General features: G+C 44.1%; 1 protein-coding gene across 1 annotated transcript in view; it reads left to right on the top strand.

Annotated features, from left to right (window-relative positions):
• KIAA0319 (KIAA0319 ortholog) overlaps positions 1-19,363 on the top strand; it is a 52,313-nt gene that overhangs the window by 26,553 nt on the left and 6,397 nt on the right. The window contains exons 10-19 of the mRNA XM_022562203.3: positions 3,401-3,524; positions 4,173-4,305; positions 5,328-5,476; positions 6,940-7,091; positions 8,737-8,875; positions 9,558-9,717; positions 12,931-13,073; positions 15,168-15,290; positions 16,763-16,853; positions 18,659-18,750. Of these exons, the coding sequence (XP_022417911.3) occupies positions 3,401-3,524; positions 4,173-4,305; positions 5,328-5,476; positions 6,940-7,091; positions 8,737-8,875; positions 9,558-9,717; positions 12,931-13,073; positions 15,168-15,290; positions 16,763-16,853; positions 18,659-18,750 (1,306 nt within the window). The remainder of the gene's footprint in view (positions 1-3,400; positions 3,525-4,172; positions 4,306-5,327; positions 5,477-6,939; positions 7,092-8,736; positions 8,876-9,557; positions 9,718-12,930; positions 13,074-15,167; positions 15,291-16,762; positions 16,854-18,658; positions 18,751-19,363) is intronic.

Here is a 19,363-nt window from a genome sequence, read left to right as displayed (position 1 = left end):
ATTTGGTGGGGTTTGGATACAAACAGGAAAATGGGTATTTTGTATTTTCTCAGTTAAAAAATATTCCAAATTTTCTTTCCCTAATTACTGGGAAGTATGTGCCCAGAGCTAATGCCCCAGTACATCCAAGTCTAATGAACATGTATCCAAAGGAAGTCACTAGTGCTGGGCTGCAGACCTAGCCTCGCTGCTCTGAACACCTGCCCATCTGCTGCAGACACTCTTAGATTATCCACAGTAACAATGTCACTGCCTTGTGATTGACTGATAAGGTGTCAAAAGGGGTGATGCTTTTTATGAATTGGGGCAATCGCAAAGATCAGCTTTTAAACCAGCCTCTCTTACACTAGTCTAAAAATCGCCAAGGCAAGCTGCAGAGGCTATGCTTTGCGCTGGGGAGATCACTGAAGGTCACTGAAGCCTGTGCAGCTACCTGAATCATATGGCTGCTTTGAGGGCTCTCAGTGAATTAGTCTGCTCACTTTGCATTTGCCACAAGATTCCTTTTTATTGTGTGCATAAGCATTCATGTAACCATATTAATTTTGAGACACATATTACTAGGAAATTATACTTTATAGAGCTCTTCAGAAAAAAAGTACTTTGCTCTACTGAGTCATAGTAGGGAAAAGCCCTTTTTTTAAGTTTTAAAATAATGCATTTCAAATTTCAGAAGTTCCCCTTGTGATAACACACTTGATTTTCTATCCATTTTTTTTCCATTTTTCCACTAAAACTCTAAAACACACACACAGGGATTTCCCAGGTGACACAGTGGTTAAGAATCTGCCTGCCAATGCAGGGGACACGGGTTCGAGCCCTGGTCCGGGAAGATCCCGCATGCCGCGGAGCAACTAAGTCCATGAGCCACAACTACTGAGCCTGTGCTCTGGAGCCCGCGAGCCACAACAACTGAAGCCTGTGCGCCTGGAGCCCCTGCTCCACAACAAGAGAAGCCACCACAATGAGAAACCTGTGCACGGCAACAAAGAGTAGCCCCCACTCACCACAACTAGAGAAAGCCTGCGCGCAGCAACGAAGACCCAATGCAGCCAAAAATAAATAAATAAATAAATAAATAAATAAATGAATAAAACAGATACATTTATCTTTAGACAATCTTGTGATCTGTGAAAATAAATAAATTATAGTAGGACTTAAAGTTAAAAATCCTTTTCAGGATGCCATGAACTTCAAACATAGGCAATAACTGGAAATATTACCAACAACACAGCAGCAACAAAATGAAAGGGTATTAACCTGTAGGCAATAAGTAGCTAGCTACTATATACTCAATTGAAAAAATGCCTTATTGAAAAGTTATGTTGTCCTAGCATTTAAAAAATTTATATTTACAGCAAGGACTTACTGTATAGCACAGGGAACTATATTCAATATCTTGTAATAACCTATAATGGAAAAGAATCTGAAAAAGAATATATATATATACACATATATATAACTTAATCAGTTTGCTCTACACCTGAAACATTTTAAATCAACTATACTTCAGTAAACATTTTTAGAAAAGAAATACATGCAGGGCTTCCTTGGTGGCACAGTGGTTGAGAGTCCGCCAGCTGATGCAGGGAACACAGGTTCGTGCCCCGGTCCGGGAAGATCCCACATGCCGCGGAGTGGCTGGGCCCCTGTGCCATGGTCACTGAGCCTACACATCTGGAGCCTGTGATCCACAACGGGAGAGGCCACAAGAGTGAGAGGCCTGTGTACCACAAAAAAAAAAAGAAAGAAAAAAGAAATACATGCAAAAAATTCAATTCAAAAGATAACAATAAATGGAGAAAAATAACAAAATTTATTTATTTAGGGCTTCCCTGGTGGCGCAGTGGTTGAGAGTCTGCCTGCCAATGCAGGGGGCACGGGTTCATGCCCCGGTCCGGGAAGATCCCACATGCCACGGAGTGGCTGGGCCCGTGAGCCATGGCCGCTGAGCCTGTGCATCCGGAGCCTGTGCTCCGCAACGGAAGAGGCTGCGACAGTGAGAGGCCCACGTACCGCCAAAAAAAAAATATATATATATATATAGTTTATTATTATTAAATTTATTTTTGGCTGCACTGGGTCTTTGTTGCTGCACGCGGGCTTTCTCTAGTTGCAGCGAGCGGGGGCTACTCTTTGTTGCAGTGCACGGGCTTCTCATTGCGGTGGCTTCTCTTGTTGCAGAGCACCGGCTCTAGGCACACGGGCTTCAGTAGTTGTGGTACATGGGCTCAGTAGTTGTAGCTCGCGGGCTCTAGAGCACAGGCTCAGTAGTTGTAGCTCACGGGCTTAGTTGCTCCGTGGCATGTGGGATCTTCCCAGACCAGGGCTCGAACCCGTGTCCCCTGCATTGGCAGGTGGATTCTTAAAAATTGCGCCACCAAGGAAGCCCACAAAATTTATTTTTGATTATAAAAGTAATACATTAATTACTTCCTGTGGTTAAAAACAAACAAACAGGGCCTCCCTGGTGGCACAGTGGTTGAGAGTCCGCCTGCCGATGCAGGGGACGCGGGTTCGTGCCCCGGTCCTGGAGGATCCCATGTGCCGCGGAGCGGCTGGGCCCGTGAGCCATGGCTGCTGGGCCTGCGCATCCGGAGCCTGTGCTCTGCAGCGGGGGAGGCCACAACAGTGAGAGGCCCACGTACCGCAAAAAAACCCCACAAAAAACAAACAAACAAAAAAAACCAAACAAACTCAAATTCTGATAAAGTGAAAATACACCTTGACCTCTTCCAAGTCCCTTTACTCAAGATAATTACTTTTATGAGTTTAATGTGTGTGCATACCGAATCTCCTCTATGTGTTTGCATACATGTATATGTGCATGTAGCAAATATCTATCATGCTGTATCCATTGTTTCACAGCTTTCTTTTTTTGCTTCGTAATATGTCTTTGACATCTTTCCACTTTATTCTTTATAAATCTACTTTATTCTTTTAAACTTCTTTTTTTTCAACTAGCATCCCACAGTGTATTGTGGTGGGTTTGGCCATTCCCCTGTTGATGATTGTTTAGATTGTTTCCATTTTTTTTTTGGTGTCATAGGCAATGCCTCAGTCAGCACCTATGGGCGAGTCTCCATAATTACACATGTGGGCGTTTCTCTAGTGTAGATACTCAGTAGAAATGCTGGGTTGAAGAGCATGTTCTTTTAACATTTGAATGGATGCTGCCAGATTGGCTTCCAAAAAGGCCATATTAATTTATATTCTTTCAATAGCATCTGAGGATATACAATGGACTTTAGATCCCATTTTCCTGGGACATGCACATTTTTTTTTAAAGCAGGATCTCCACATTTAGTAAAATCACTAATTTTTCATTATGTCATGCTAATTACTTGTGCTTCTTTAATATTATTTTTTCTTTTTCATTTTTGTATTTGCTGTTACTTAGGGAGTAGAGACACCGTACCTTCATTTGTCTGCAATGAAGGAAGGAGATTATACATTTCAGCTGATGGTAACAGATTCTTCAAGGCAGCAATCCACAGCTGTGGTCACTGTGATTGTCCAGCCTGGTAGGTGAGATGGGAAAGGGATTTAGCCCCAGAGATTAAAACAGAAGTGACATCTGGGCTTCTGGGCTTCAGACCAGCCAAATTTGGTACAAATTCTCTAAATCTTTGAACTATCAAGAAATCAGGGCTGCAGAGCTGAATCTTAATATCAAGGCAATTTGCTTTTGTGGTTCTGAATTATGTCCTGGCTGTGTCTCCAAACCATGGCATGAAGGACAAAATGAGAGCTATCTCCAGAGTCACTTTGGGCTCTGATGCCATGCCCCACTCTGCTGCAAAGCTTTAGGGCATTCTTGAAGAGGCTGGTAGTTATGTGTGGCTTGATACTCAGATGGCTTGTGGCCAGACATTGGGGAATTAACTACAGTTCCACTCCATGACTTTTAAGGTATTTTAAAGAAACCAAAGATGTACATATTAGGGAACAGTATTTCTTGCTGCCTGTAACCCCCATCTCAAACTTAGAATGTTTAACTCCTGGGCCAGCTAGGAGACTGCAGTGTTTCACCCCAGGATTCCCAAAGGACAGGGCATGCTCTAGTAGCTGCCTGAGCTGAATATGAGTAATTTGCTTGAATAAAGAAATCAGGGGATGGCAGACTTAATGCAAAGAGATAATATTTCTTCACACCGTTTCTATAATTCTAGAAGACAACAGGCCTCCGAAGGCTGTCGCCGGCCCAGATCAGGAGCTGGTCTTCCCGGTGGAAAGCACCACCCTGGATGGGAGCAGAAGCAGTGATGACCACGGCATTGTTTTCTACCACTGGGAGCATGTCAGGTAGTCAGCCCATCTCATCACTGAGTGCTGGGTTCACTCCCTGGATGGGAGCTACTATTACCCCTGCTCTGGAGGGTCTACATTAAACACTCAGCTTGAGAGTGTTGAGGAGTCAGTATTTAAGCACATTTCTAGAAGTGGCCAGGGAACTATTGATCGGATTCTGTATCAGGTGTGGATGGACAAGATGGACATTCCTTGACAGTGGAGAGAGGTGGAGCTGGGGCAGGTGGACAGGGCAGTCTTGGTGTGAGGTGAGCTTCATGACAGAAGTGGTGCAGGGGAACCTGGGTGGGGTCCTCACGAGGCCCCCCAGTCTGCACTCACTCAAACCATGTGCAGTGACTATAGACAACAGAAGTGCAGAGTTCAAGGGGATTCCTTTATCCTCCAGCATTTTCTGTGCTATACATGCTTAATCTCATGGAATCCTAGGTCATTTCTTAAGAGGTAAATGATAATATTATTCCCATTTTAAAGATGAAGAAACTGAGGCTTGCAGAGGTGAGTCAGTCACAGGGTCTCTGGTTGCCCAGATAGTAAGAGCAAGAGCTGAAGCTCAATCGTGGGTCTTCCTGACTACAAAGCCCACGATCTTCATGACTCCGCTGTATTGAATAATTCCTCTTGAGCCAGGAGATCAATTACCTGGCTTGCTCTCTCCTCCTCCACACTCTCTCGAAAGATAACTGAGGATTTCAGCTGATTTTATTCAAAGGAGAAACAGGAATAGTTTATAAGGCTCCATTCTGATCATTTCACTGACAGTTCAATTTAAAAAAACAGAAGACTCCAAAATCCTCTTCCCAGGAATCCAGCAGCCTCTGTCTGAAATAGGCTTTAACTTGTGACTCTTACATAGAACTAGAGAATCTAAATGAATACAAAATTATCTTAGAATTCTCTAGATGGTATATATTATTGCTGTGAAAAGAAGCATTTATAAGGACACAAGCAACATACCTGCCGTCGTCAGAATCCCATGCCCCCTGCCTTTTGTTAATGACTGTCCTGTTTCACAGAGGCCCCAGCGCAGTGGAGATGGAAAACATCGACAAAGCTGTAGCCACAGTAAGCGGTCTTCAGGTGGGTACCTACCACTTCCGTTTAGCGGTGAAAGACCAGCAGGGACTAAGCAGCACGACCACCCTCAGCGTGACCGTGAGGAAGGGTGAGTCAAGGCAGAGGGCAGGTGGATCTGCCAGTGGAGGAGGTTGGGCCCCTTCTGCTTTTCAGTCTCACAGACCCTAAGCCAGGCCATGGTTATCCGGAAACGTTAGTGTTTGCTTATTGGCTATAGCAGATACCGAACTCTGCTTGGCCAAGCAAAGGTCACTCTTCTTCCGTCCACATGCACAGCATTTCCTTTTGTTTGTGGAGTGTGTGTCCTAATAGCTTCATTCTCCTTCTGTGACTACTGGCAACTAAAGCCCCATGTCCTAGTGACCACATGATGCTTTGCTTTCCCTCTTCCTTGGAAATCTAAGAGCAGAGATGGTTTCAAATTCCATGTTGTTTCTTAATATGAAATGTGTGGTCCAATCTATGACATCCTGCTTTATATACTTGTCTCTTTCTTCTTTTCCATTTGACCATGAGCTGGTTGAAGACCTTTTTTTCAGGTATTTCTCTCTCTTCCACGTGGCACAGTGCTAGACTCATGGCAAATCAAAGATGTTGGTTACTTCAGTGAATGAATAAATGATTATGATGTATTGAAGATCAGAGGTGTAAAAGAGCATGGCTGGATGGTAAAATCCATTCACCAGTATTATGGACCAGCAAGAGTGTCAGTTCATTGGGGAGGGTGGCTGAGACAAAGGCAGAAGCTCAGCCTTGAGGTATTGTATGTGTCAAGTGTCATGCTGAGGAATTTGGACTTTATTTGCTGGGCAGTTGGGAAAGGATAAAACAATTTTATCAGCACAATGACATCGATTTGAGTTTTTTTCAAACGTTTTATTATGGAAGTTTTCAGCCATATATAATAGTAGAGAAAGTATGGGGACATGTGCATAAAAGGGGGTGGTTGTCTTAAGTTCCAGTTTTGAAGCTTGATAGGGTCTAGATATTGTTTTTTGTAGAAGGATTTTTGGGCTTACTCAATTTACTGCCCGTCTATTTCTATTCTTTCTAGCCTTTCCCTGTATGGACAATGGAATTAAGCCTCCTCAGTGCCAGATTCTCCCCACTGCCCTGAATCCTCCCTCTTCAATTTACTTAGACAAGCAAGATTTGGTACTGTTAGAAACAAAAATATTTCTGTGGCCAGATAGTGTGGACCAGTACAAACTAATCCATAGCATATTTTAAACCAAAATATTTTCATTTTCCAGACCCCAAACATTAAGTAAGATCATGATCTCTCTTTTTTAAAAAGAGAAAAAACTGTAATGATAATAGAAAACTGTCCAGCATATAGGCTGCCAAATTACAACTAGCTAAGTGCAAAAAGAACTTTGAGAAAGTCTGTATGTTATCTAATGGGTATTTGGGGCAGGAAATGATGCTTTTTGGATATTTTAAATCTACATATCTGCAATATGGAATAGTCATGGATAGTTTGTGATACACTTCTATCACAAGTGTTTTAAATCAATTTCTTTGCTTTCATTTTTGCTATATTTGACTTAGAAAATAATAGTCCTCCCAGAGCCCAGGCTGGTGGCAGACATGTTCTTGTGCTTCCCAATAACTCCATTACTTTGGATGGTTCAAGGTCTACTGATGACCAAGGAATTGTGTCCTATCTGTGGATCCGGGACGGCCAGAGTCCAGCAGCTGGAGTGAGTACTTGAAGAGAATTGCCCCTGGACCACTAATCATTACGTCTGTATTAGTTTGCTAGGGCTGCATAACAAAATAGCATAGACGGGGTGACTTAAACAACAGATATTTGTGTTCTTCCAGTTCTGGAGGCTGCAAAGTCCAAGATCAAGGTGCTAGCCAGTTTGGTTCCAGATGAGAGCTCTCTTCCTGGTTCTCAGACAGCTGCCTTCTTGCTGTGTCCTCACAGGGGTGGGGTGGGGGTTGGGGGTGGCAGGAGAGAGAGAGGAGAGAGGGGAGGGGAGGGGGAGACAGAGGGCTCTTGGGTGTTTCTTCTTATAAGGACACTAATCCTATGGGATCAGGACCCCACCCTATGACCTCATTTAACCTTAATTACCTCTTAATAGACCTTATCTCAAATAGAGCCACACTGGGGGATTAGGGCTTCAGCAGATGAGGGAACACAGTTAACTACACAGCAATGTCTCTGTTATGACCTCATCTCCCTTTCCATGGTCCCCACTAAGGTGTTTATGCTTCTAGGTTTCTTCTGAGGGCTGGAGGCAGCAGGCTGCTGTTCAGTTTAAACAAATCTGAAGTCCCTTCTGACTTTTTCCTTGCCCAGACTTTGCATAGGGTCAGAAACCATAGCCTGGAGGGACTTTGAAACCATGTCTTCTCATGGGACTCATTCTGCTCCTTAGCTTCCCCATTGTTCCTATTTTGGTCCAAATGGATTCTTTCCTTTTCCTCAACATTGTACCAGATAGGTCAATAGATCGAGGATTGCTATTCCCATTTCCTAAGTACAGAGAATGAGTTGCAGAGATGGAAAGAGACTTGGCCAAGGTCAACTAACTCATCCTTAGTCAAACCAGATAGACCTAGGTTTTTAGCTCCTGGCAGGCCTTTTTCCCCGTTAGATTACTCTGCCTCTTAGGCTGTAAATTTAGGTACATCTTCATTCTTCCTGTTGCTAAGGACTTGAGAGATGCAAATTTACTCTTGGAGATGTACTGAAGGAGTGGTCCCAGGGAAAGAACTGAAAATGCTTTATAATTCCTAAAGTAACTCTGGAATGAATACTGTTCAGCCAGATGGTGGGTTAGCCTCTAAGTGTAATTATAACAGCTCTCTGATCAGAGCCCTTGTTACCACCCTCTTCTGTTAGCAAGTTCAGAGAGAGGGTCTGGGAGATTCTTCTCGAATTCTTTGAGCAGAGATGTTGCTACTCAGGCTCTTGGGTCATTTGAGAAGGTGAACCTGATACACCATGAGGAAACCCGAGATGAGAGCCTTGTAAAACTATCTTTAAAAATAAGACCCAGAAAGCTCTTCAAAGAGAGTGCTTCACCCTCCAGGTCTCTGCCCTAATTTCGGTGGTTTTCCCCTCTGCAGGGTGGAATTTGGTAATTCCTAGAGAGCCCTTGGGAAGCAGCTCAGCTCACAAAGTCCTGTCTAAGGATTGTGCCTCCTGGTGCTTTAAAAGTGGGAGAGACGCTGAGGATTACCCGGACCTTCACTAACCCACCACCTTGCTTCCTGTTCACCCTGCCCCTTAGAATCATGCATGTGTGACAAAGACGGGACCCTGAGGTTTGGGATCAACAGAGGCCCAGGTTGGGAGCTGACTATTGAATCATGAACTGGGTTATTTCTCAGGATGTCATGGATGGCTCTGACCACAGCACGGCCCTGCAGCTCACCAACCTGGTGGAGGGGGTCTACACTTTCCACCTGCGAGTCACTGATAGTCAGGGCGCCGCGGACATGGACACTGCCACCGTGGAAGTGCGGCCAGGTGCGCTCACAGGCTTCCGGGCCTGGGTTTGTGGGGCTGGTCCGTGAGCGGGGGCTGGGGGGAGAGGTCAGCCTTTGGGGCTCCTTGCAGGTGACAGTGGAACCCGGTGTGGGAAGCTAGGCCCACTTGGAGGTTTCCCCTGCCTGTGGTTATCTATCCTCAAACAGATCCAGCCTCCTAACTCATTAGGGAGAATTGGGTCTGGCAGCAGGACTCCCTGGTCACTTTGGTTTTCCTGCCAGAAGACAAAGACCTAATGTGAGGTGGACACGAGGCCTTCATTCCTGGGAGCACGGAGAGGGCAGCTCCAGCAAGGTGGCCACACCGACCCCCGGCATAAACTGGGCCGGGCCCGCAGCGCTCGGAGACATAGTTCTCTTACCAGGCCCGAGGAGGTGTGTGAGGTCCCAGAATTTCACGTGAGCCCAGAGGCAGATTAGTCACACCTCCTTATCATCTGGAGAAAAATGAATAGACAGCAAGCTGATATAAAAGAAGGAAGAAGTACTCTCGGATAGTGGCCCCCGTGGTACTTGGAAGAATTGACCTGAGCCCTAGAACCTAAGCGTAGAAATTACACAGGGGTCATTTAAAGCTCTTTAACTATTACACAGGCCTTGCTCCTCCTATTATCAAGCCTGGGGTTTCCAGGTGGAAAGCCCATGTCTTCTCATTTCCCCAGACCCGAAGAAGAGCGGCCTGGTGGAGCTGATCCTGCAGGTTGGCGTTGGGCAGCTGACGGAACAGCAGAAGGACACCCTTGTGAGGCAGCTGGCGGTGCTGCTGCATGTGCTGGACTCAGACATCAAGGTTCAGAAGATTCAGGCCCTCTCGGATCTCAGGTAAGAACTGCACCATCCAGCCTGGAGCTCGTCATTTCCTCTCGTTCTGTGTCTTTGCACGCATGTTTATCCCATTCATATTCTTTTTTTTTCCTCAAAGGGAAGCAGTAAGGACAACATCATTATAGGTCCTTCCCACAAGTCTCGGTAAATGTTTGTTGATTGAGAATGTTCTGAATGAAGGCATAGGGAACGTCAGAGGGAGCTGGGTTTTAGTTCTGGTATCATCGGAGGGCGTGCGCATGGTCTGGGGCACGCACGGGGGATGCCTCACAGCCAGGCTTCATCCCTGCCCCGTGTTTAGGGGCTGAGGCTTCTCTCAGTGTGAGAGGATTATGGGTTACCATTGCTGTCTTCTGAGGGTCTATAAGGTTCAACCTCTTCCTTGATTTCTTATAAGATTTACAATTTTAACTGAGTTTTTAAAAAACTCTTATCCAACTTATGAACAGGGAAGTGGGATGGGGAGAGAGAGAGAGACAGAATATGGGAATAAAAACCTACTATTCATAGTAAATCCATCTGCCAGTTATTGTCAGCTATTCTGTTTAGGTTTGCTTTTCAGATAACTGAAATTTACTTAGAAAAATAATAAATTAAAAATACTAGTTATTTTTTTACGGAACTCTTTCAAAAATGGATCATACATTTCCCTTTCTTATATCAAACACTGAACCAAACACATCTGAAAATCAATAAAACCAAAAGTCGTTTCTTTTTTTTATAAATTTATTTATTTATTTTTGGCTGTGTTGGGTCTTCGTTTCTGTGCGAGGGCTTTCTCTAGTTGTGGCAAGTGGGGGCCACTCTTCATCGCGGTGCATGGGCCTCTCCCGTTGCGGAGCACAGGCTCCAGATGCGCAGGCTCAGTAGTTGTGGCTCACGGGCCCAGTTGCTCCGCGGCATGTGGGATCTTCCCAGACCAGGGCTCGAACCTGTGTCCCCTGCACTGGCAGGCAGATTCTCAACCACTGCACCACCAGGGAAGCCCCAAAAGTTGTTTCTTTGAAAGATCAACAAAATCGATAAAGCTTTAGCTAGAATGACCAAGAAAAAGAGAGAAGACTCAAACTGCTGAAATCTGGAATGAAAAGGGATATCACTACCAACCTTATAGAAATGAAAAGGATTATAAATGAAAAGGAATTAGTTAAGATGAGGTCATACTGGAGTAGGGTGGACCCTTAATCCAACATGACTGTGTCCTTATAAGAAAAGAGACACAGAGACAGACACACGGAGAGCCTGCCATGTGATACTGGAGGTAGAGATTGGAGTGATGTGTCTACAAGCCACAGAACGCCAAGGATTGCCAGCAACAGCAGAAGCTAAGAGAAAGGCATGGAGCATATTCTCCCCTAGAGCCTTCAGAGAGGATGGTCCTACCAACACCTTGATTTTGGAATTCTAGCCTCTAACACTGTGGGAGAATAAATTTCTGTTGTGTTAAGCCACCCAGTTTGTGGTACATTTTTACGGCAACATTTGGAAACTAATACAGATTTGAATAAAATCTCTCCAAAGAAAATATACAAATGCCAATAAGCACGTGAAAAGATGCTCAGCATCGCTAGCTATTAGGGAAATGCAAATCAAAATCACATTGAGATACCACTTCACACCCACCAGGATGGCTGTAATCCAGAAGACAGACCATAACAAATGTTGGCAAGTATATGGAAAAATTGGAACACTCATACGTAGCTGGTGGGAATGTAAATGGTGTAGCCACTGGGGAAAACAGTTTGTCAGTTCCACAAAGTGCTAAATGTAGAGCTACCATACGACCCAGTAATTCTGCTCCTGGGTATATACCCAAGAGAAACGATAAACATATGTCCATACGAAATCTGGCACATGGGAGACTCAAGAGGGAGGAGATATGGGGATATATGTATATGTATAGCTGATTCACTTTGTGATACAGCAGAAACTAACACAACATTGTAAAGCAATTATACCCCAATAAAGATGTAAAAAAAAAAAAAAGAAATCTGGCACGTGAACATTCACAGTGGGTTATTCGTATAGCCAAAAAGTAGATACAATCCAAATGTCATCGACAGATGAGTGGGTAAATAAAATGAGATATATTCATACAATGGAATAATATTTGGCAATTCAAAGGAGGGGGAAATGCTGATATATGCTGCAACCTGGATGAGCTTTGAAAACATTATGCTAAATGAAAGAAGCCAGTTGCGAAATGCCTCATATGTATTCCATTTATATCAAAAGCCCAGAATAATTAAACCTACAGAGACAGAAAAGTAGATTAGTGTTTGGCAGGAGCTGAGGGGCGGCATGGGGGCGGCTCTTAATGGGTGTGGAGTTTCTGTGATGATGGAAATGTTCTGGAATTATTTATTTATTTTTATACTTATTTTTGCCTGTGTTGGGTCTTTGTTTCAGTGCTAGGGCTTTCTCTAGTTGCTGCAAGTGGGGGCCACTCTTCATCACGGTGCGCGGGTCTCTTCACTGTCGCGGCCTCTCTTGTTGCAGAGCACAGGCTCCAGACACGCAGGCCCAGTAGTTGTGGCTCACGGGCCTAGTTGCTCCGCGACATGTGGGATCCTCCCAGATCAGGGCTTGAACCCATGTCCCCTGCATTAGCAGGCAGATTCTCAACCACTGCGCCACCAGGGAAGCCCATGTTCTGGAATTAGATGGTGGTGTTGGTTGCACAACTTTGTGAATATACCAAAGGCCACTGAATTGTACACTTCAGAAGGGTGACTTTTGCGAGTTCCCTGGTGGCCTAGTGGTTAGGATTCTGGGCTTTCACTGCCTTGGCCCCAGGTTCAATCACTGGTCTGGGAACTGAGATCCTGCAAGCTGCACAGCACCGCCAAAAAAAAAAAAGTGACTTTTTATTGTAAGTGTATTATATCTCAACAAAAAGGTAAAAATGAAGATGTGTCTGAAAGTTCTCATTCTGTGTGTGGTTATGTCTGTTTGCACACACACATACATTGCTCCTTTTATCCAAAGGTCTATCTATCATCAGCTGAACTCTGGGACCAAAGAGCCTTTATTTGTGAATAGAAACCAATCAATCCCTTGACCCTCAGCATACACCTCTATGTCCTTGCCAAGCGGCAGAGCTGTGGCCGTCTGTCTTCTCAGCCCCACAGGTCAGATGGCTGGAGTGGATGTGTCACATTGGTCACTGCATAACCGTGTGGCTGGCCTCTCTCTCTGTCTCCTCTGCAGCACCGTGATTGTGTTTTATGTACAGACTGGGCCACCTTTCAAGGTCCTCAATGCTGCTGAAGTGGCCCGAAATCTGCACAGGCGGCTCTCAAAGGAAAAGGCTGATTTCTTGCTTTTCAAAGTCTTGAGGATTGACACAGCAGGTATGTCCCCATCAGAAATATTCTTTTTTATTTTTAGTTTTAAAGTTCAAGTAATGTAAATACCTAATTGTTGTATATTCAGAATTGGATTCCACTGGACTAGACATCCCATCCAATTAAATGCAATGGGAGTCTTATAGAAACATAATTACCCAGGTTAAAGGAAAAGATTTTTCGGAGAAGGTGAAATATGATTTGGTTCCTATATGGTGGGACAGTAGCCAGGTCTCATAGTCTGTTTTTTGTTTTTTGGGGTTTTTTTTGGCGGTACGCGGGCCTCTCACTGTTGTGGCCTCTCCCACCGCGGAGCACAGGCTCCGGAGGCGCAGGCTCAGCGGCCATGGCTTACGGGCCCAGCCGCTCCGCGGCATGTGGGATCTTCCCGGACCGGGGCATGAACCCGTGTCCCCTGCATTGGTAGGCGGACTCTCAACCACTGCACCACCAGGAAAGCCCTCATAGTCTTTTTTGACAAGTAGGAATGAACTTCAATATTTCATTATCTTTCCAATTTCTCCATGTCAACCCCTACGGGAATATTCTAAAAGAATCAGATTTGCTGATCGTGGCTATGTTTTACTGGCACAGAAGGAGGACATGTGGACATCTTTGCTTTAGCATCCAGAGATTTGTTTTGCATTTATGTCTCCAGCTGGTTTCCTGCAACATACATTTGCCAACCATGCTTTGTCTTTGAGGGAAACTGGAGACCAACAACAGTTATGGTCTGTTTTTAAAACCATACTCTTTCATACTGGTCATGGTCAGAGATTTCATACTTAGATGGTCAGAACAGTTTTAAAAGACAGATACGTGTTATTGGTTGGAAAAGCCATGTTTATATAATTTATTGACCTGGCACATCGTGCCTTAGGTTGTGAACATGGTGTTATGTAGACTCTTGGAAATTTAAGATAGATTTTTTTTTTTTTTTTTTTTTTTGGCTGTACGTGGGCCTCTCACTGCTGTGGCCTCTCCCGTTGCGGAGCACAGGCTCCGGACGCACAGGCTCAGCGGCCATGGCTCACAGGCCCAGCCACTCCACGGCATGTGGGATCTTCCCGGACCGGGGCACGAACCCATGTCCCCTGCATCGGGCAGGCAGACTCTCAACCACTGCGCCACCAGGGAAGCCCTAAGATAGCTTTTAAGTGCCTTCCAGTGGTACCTCTTTTCTTAGTGGCTTGCCTGATGCCTCTTCCTGGCACCAAACTCATTCATATGTGTGGATGGAAATGTGGTCTTTATCCCAGGTCATTTCAATAAACACTGGGGACTGTGATACCATTTGGGGAGTAAAATTTAATTTGTTTCAGATGTATACCTATCCACAATTGACTTTCTTTGTAATATGGAGTAAATTAATTTTTTTAAGAACTCCTTTTTTTCTAGCTACAAAAGTAGTATTTATTTATTGTAGGAAATTTGGAATATCCAAGAAGACAAAAAAAATTAGAATAATCCTTTAGATTCTAGAGTCTAGAATTCCCACCATCCAAAGATAACTTTGGTTAATATTTTGATGTTTTTCCTTCCAGTTCCCCCATCTCTAGAAACACGTTAATACAATCAGGATAGTTTGATATATAATTTTTTAATCTGGTATTTAACTGCAAATCATATTATGACCATTTTCTCAAATCTTTTAAAATTCATCCCTCAATAACATATTCATGACCTCACAGTACTCCATCCTAGATATGTTCCACAACTTGTACAACCAATCCTCTACTCACAGACTGTCAGGTTGATTTTAAATAATGCTGCAATGTAGATAAGTTTTTGTGCACATCCCCAGTCGTTTTCACTGGATAAATTCTTAGAATTTCTCTTTCTTAAGCCAAAGGGTGCTACGTTTCTGCTACATGATTAAGGCTTTTGTTTCACAGTTCAGGTGTTGGCATATTTCTGCCATTTGCTTCCAGATGAGATTATCGATTCGAGAGACTTTCCCTGGGACCCCTGTTCATAGCGTAAGAGTCTCTTGATTCAACGAGATGCCTCTGTTCAGGGTCTATGCTATGAAAAGACACAGCTGAAGCCAGGGAGCGCCTTTTCTCCATGGTGACCTCTGCCCCACTCGCCTCCTTGCAGGGTGCCTCCTGAAGTGTTCTGGCCATGGTCACTGTGACCCCATCACGAAGCGCTGCATTTGCTCTCAGTTGTGGATGGAGAACCTGATCCAGCGTTATATTCAGGATGGGGACAGCAACTGTGGTGAGTCCTGGTGTGGTGGCTTTGGGTGAGGAGCCTTCAGACAAATTATTCTGAACTGTCAGAAAGATCTGCCTAGCTTTGCAGCTGTAAACTCAACCCTTTTCTCACCCGAAGCCAAGCGAACGAGCTCACGTGGTGATGGGTTAAGATACTCCCACAGTTCACCTTGGGGGTGTGCTTAAGGCTTTTCGTAAAACTTCCCGATGAGGAGATTCACCTTGGCAGAGCAGATTTGGCTAACCATCGCTGGCATTGCTGAGAAGGCTGCTTTGGGCTACATGGTCCCCATTTCCACACTGCACCTGCCTTGACTTGAGCTGAGTGTGACCTTCTGGTGAAGTGGTCCCTGGTGTGGACCTGGCTGGAATCAGATGAACAAGAAAATTGGCCCATTCTTCCAGGCTGTCTGCCCAAGGAGGCACCAAAAATTGGAACCACCGCCTCAGCTGGCCGAGCTGGTGCCCTTAAGTCTCTTCTGAGGAGGGAACTGTATTTCAATGCCAGTCTATTCCTAAGAGTAATTTTGTTTTCTTGGGGATGTAGATGGACATAATTGGCCAAAAAATTAGGATGAGCTGACTGCCAAATTATGTTCCCACTCTCTACTACATAAAAATTTGAAAATAGCCAGCCCTTGGATTGTTATTCCAAGGAGCACATATAACATCTAATAGAGGTAAACCTTTTGTTTTTGCTCCATTGGTTTCTCTCTTCCTGAGTTGCTGGTGCAGAACTTTTTACCCTGGATTTCCACAAGGATGTGGGGGAAGTGAAGATCAGGTAGCTTCTGAGTGGCTGTCTGGCTCTGTGAAAAGCATCTTCATGTCATAGGCGACCATACAAATACTTTATTTGCTTTATTCAAACCAGGCCAGAACTAGTTTTGAGGTTCTGTGATTCTGGAATGAATATATATTTTTTTGTTTGTTTGTTTGTTTTGCGGTATGTGGGCCTCTCACTGCTGTGGCCTCTCCCGTTGCGGAGCACAGGCTCCGGACGCACAGGCTCAGCGGCCATGGCTCACAGGCCCAGCCACTCCGCGGCATGTGGGATCTTCCCGGACCGGGGCACGAACCCATGTCCCCTGCATCAGCAGGTGGACTCTCAACCACTGCACCACCAGGGAAGCCCATGGAATGAATATTTTGATATGACTTTCATGGGTGTTTAAGAGGCCTTACTTTTTAACTGATGAATTTATTTTTTTCAGATTATTCTGTTCTCAGGTCAGTGTGAAATATGTGCTCCATGAGGTCCCTGAACCAGCTGGATGAAAGTCGGGTGGTTTTAAGTTGTTCTTGATTTATTTGTATTTCACCTTGCTTAGGCTCTCGACCAGCCTGGCGAGGTGGTAGCAGCACCACAGATGGCTTTGCTTGTAAGGACTCAGAAATATTCATTGTGAGTCATTGAAATAAAGCTGTTTTGCAAATGGTATGTAACATGTCCACTCTGGTTTTCTTGTTTTTCAGAGTGGAGTGTGTTCTATGTGACAACATTGGCTCTAACTCTTGTCGTGCTAACAGGGGGTTTAACTTGGCTTTGTATCTGCTGCTGCAAGAGGTACCTGGCACGCTTACTTATGTCTTTGAAATAAAGACGCAACATTGAAGGTGATATGACAGTTCTAGCGGCTTTTGCTCGGGTTTGTGAAGCTGCTGAACTGTTTGAGTCACTCATTTTATGAAGAGAAACTTGACTTTAAAAGTACTTTATAATGCATTCTCCCCCACGAAGCTTATGTGCCTAGTTAAACAGAATAATACTAGAGACAGCTTTTTTTCATTGCAGCTCTCATATTTTCTAGAAGATTCAGTGCTTCTGTATCAAACCTAATGCTCTTTTCTATCAGTCTCGCATTATGTTCACTAGAACAGTACCTAAGTGGCCTGACTAATCCACCCTCGGTAGAGAAAGGAGTTGTAGTAAATGCTAGATTTATATTATTTTACGTATGTGAAGCAACAATCTAATCTACCTGAATTCTATTTCATAAATGCAAAACTTTAAGCGAACTGAATACTATCACCAAAGAGACGTTTTGCTTTAGATTTTTCCTTCTTCTTTTTTCCCATGGAGCTGACCGCTGAGAAGCCCCAGAGCTGCCTAATTATCCGAACCTTCCATAACCCCATGCTTGACCCTCTATAAGGAGATTTGTAGGAACAGTGATTACTCAAGTCCTTAGAAGACAGCATTGGGTCCACTTTCCTATATGGAACTCTATAAATGCTCTCCAAAGAAGACATGATAAAAAGAAATAACGGTTATACCAAAATAATAGTTATTTTTCAGAGATCACTTATCAATTTTTTTAGTTTTATTTGTGGTTATTTTCCCAAAGGTAGGACTGGTGAAAGAGAGCACAGGCACTTAGAGGCCTCCACCCCATTAAGTTTTCCCAGAACCATCTGGGATGATGGTCACCCTGCTGTGCTTGGCTTTAAAAATTCTGCAGCTTTGTGACGTTTGTATCAAGTAGATGAGCATGATGACAAGGGTGATTGACTGTGAGCATTTATTAAGTATTTGCCACTGTGATGAATGGTTCTAAGTGCTTTCTGTGTATTATCTTATTTAGACCTCCTATCAACCATATGAGAAAGGGACTATTCTTACTCCCATTTTACAGGTGGGAACATGGAATCACAGAGGTAACAGAAAATGATCTCAAAGTCACCCCGATAGTAAACCCAGGGTTAGAGGCCCATGCTGTTAATCACCAAGCTATCAGAAAACTGCCTTTGTTTGTTCTCTACATATCTTAACCATAGTGTTGATGTGTATTTTCAAATTATCCCCTGAAGCATAGGAGGAGCTCCACAGGATCAGCCCAGTTGTTTTTATGTGTTGACTGAGTTATTGCTTATTCCTTTGGGGGAATTTATTATAATTTCTGTTGGGTTTTTTTTCTGACTGCCAGTTACATCATCTTTTCATTCCTGCATCTTTGGACATCTCAGGATAGTATAGGTTCAGGGGAAAACTTGCTATATCCAGGTTTTTATGAGGAAGGAATGACTCGTGGAGAAAAGCTTGCTAGGCCAACACACAGGTATTGAGAGTTTCTGGAAAGGTCCCTGGCACCTCAGCCTGAGGATTGGGTGAGAGCCTGCAGTCAGGAGGGTGATAGCAGTATGGCCCTTCTTACTCTGACATGTGTTTCTTCAAGATGCATGATGTACCTCAGACTCACCAAACTCAGATCTGGCTGTGTATGCATATCCTTAATAAAAGATGCCAATTAATAGAATGTAATAAATTCTAAAGGCAAAACATTTCCTTTGGTGTCCTCCATGTGTTTGAAATCCTGGATCCTAGTTACCCTTTCTGAGAATCTGGGTTGACCTTTTCTTTGTTCTTTGCAGACGAAAAAGGACTAAAATAAGGAAAAAAACAAAGTACACAATCCTGGATAACATGGATGACCAGGAAAGAATGGAGCTGAGGCCCAAATATGGTAAGGCAGCCTCCAAGATGATTTCCTGGTGCCTTTCCATTACTTGATCCAGGTGTCTGAGTGTCACCATAGGTGAAGGGAGAACAGCAGGCTGGAGTGGGCACTTTAACCGGGGAGGAAGAGCGAGACTGGGATTCTGTGAAGAAAATCAACCTACTTCAATCCCGGGGATATGCTACCTGGGAGGCGATAGTTGTATTATACACGTAATGAAATCTTGGCAAAGTGCTTTGAGGCATGAATGGGTGAGGGATAGGAAATGCCTATTATTGGTAGAACCAAATGACCCCAGGAATAAGACTGCTTTTCAAACAGGTGTCCCCAGTGCCTGGCTTTTCTCTACTCATGGTTGGAGGGTGGGGCCTGTGATGCTGTTTCACCCTGGCTCATCTCTGAATGCTGTTCCTTTTAGGTCTGCCACACACAAAATGCCACCAAATAACATTTGGACTTCAAAACCAAACATTTTTCAGTGTCTGCATTAGCTAATCAGCCATGTGTATAGATGGACACAAACGCTTTTACAAACAATTGACTTCGTTCACAGCATGAATTGATCCCCATGCTGAGAACTACCTCTTGCCCACCTCAGTTAACTTTCTGATTCTCACTT

This window comes from Delphinapterus leucas, chromosome 10, assembly GCF_059928025.1.
Source record: "Delphinapterus leucas isolate spDelLeu-1000000601 "Yukka" chromosome 10, BTC_Dleu_Yukka2, whole genome shotgun sequence".
NCBI lineage: Eukaryota > Metazoa > Chordata > Mammalia > Artiodactyla > Monodontidae > Delphinapterus > Delphinapterus leucas.
Note: the sequence above shows the minus strand (reverse complement) of the source record. Positions and strands in the feature narration are given on the sequence as shown.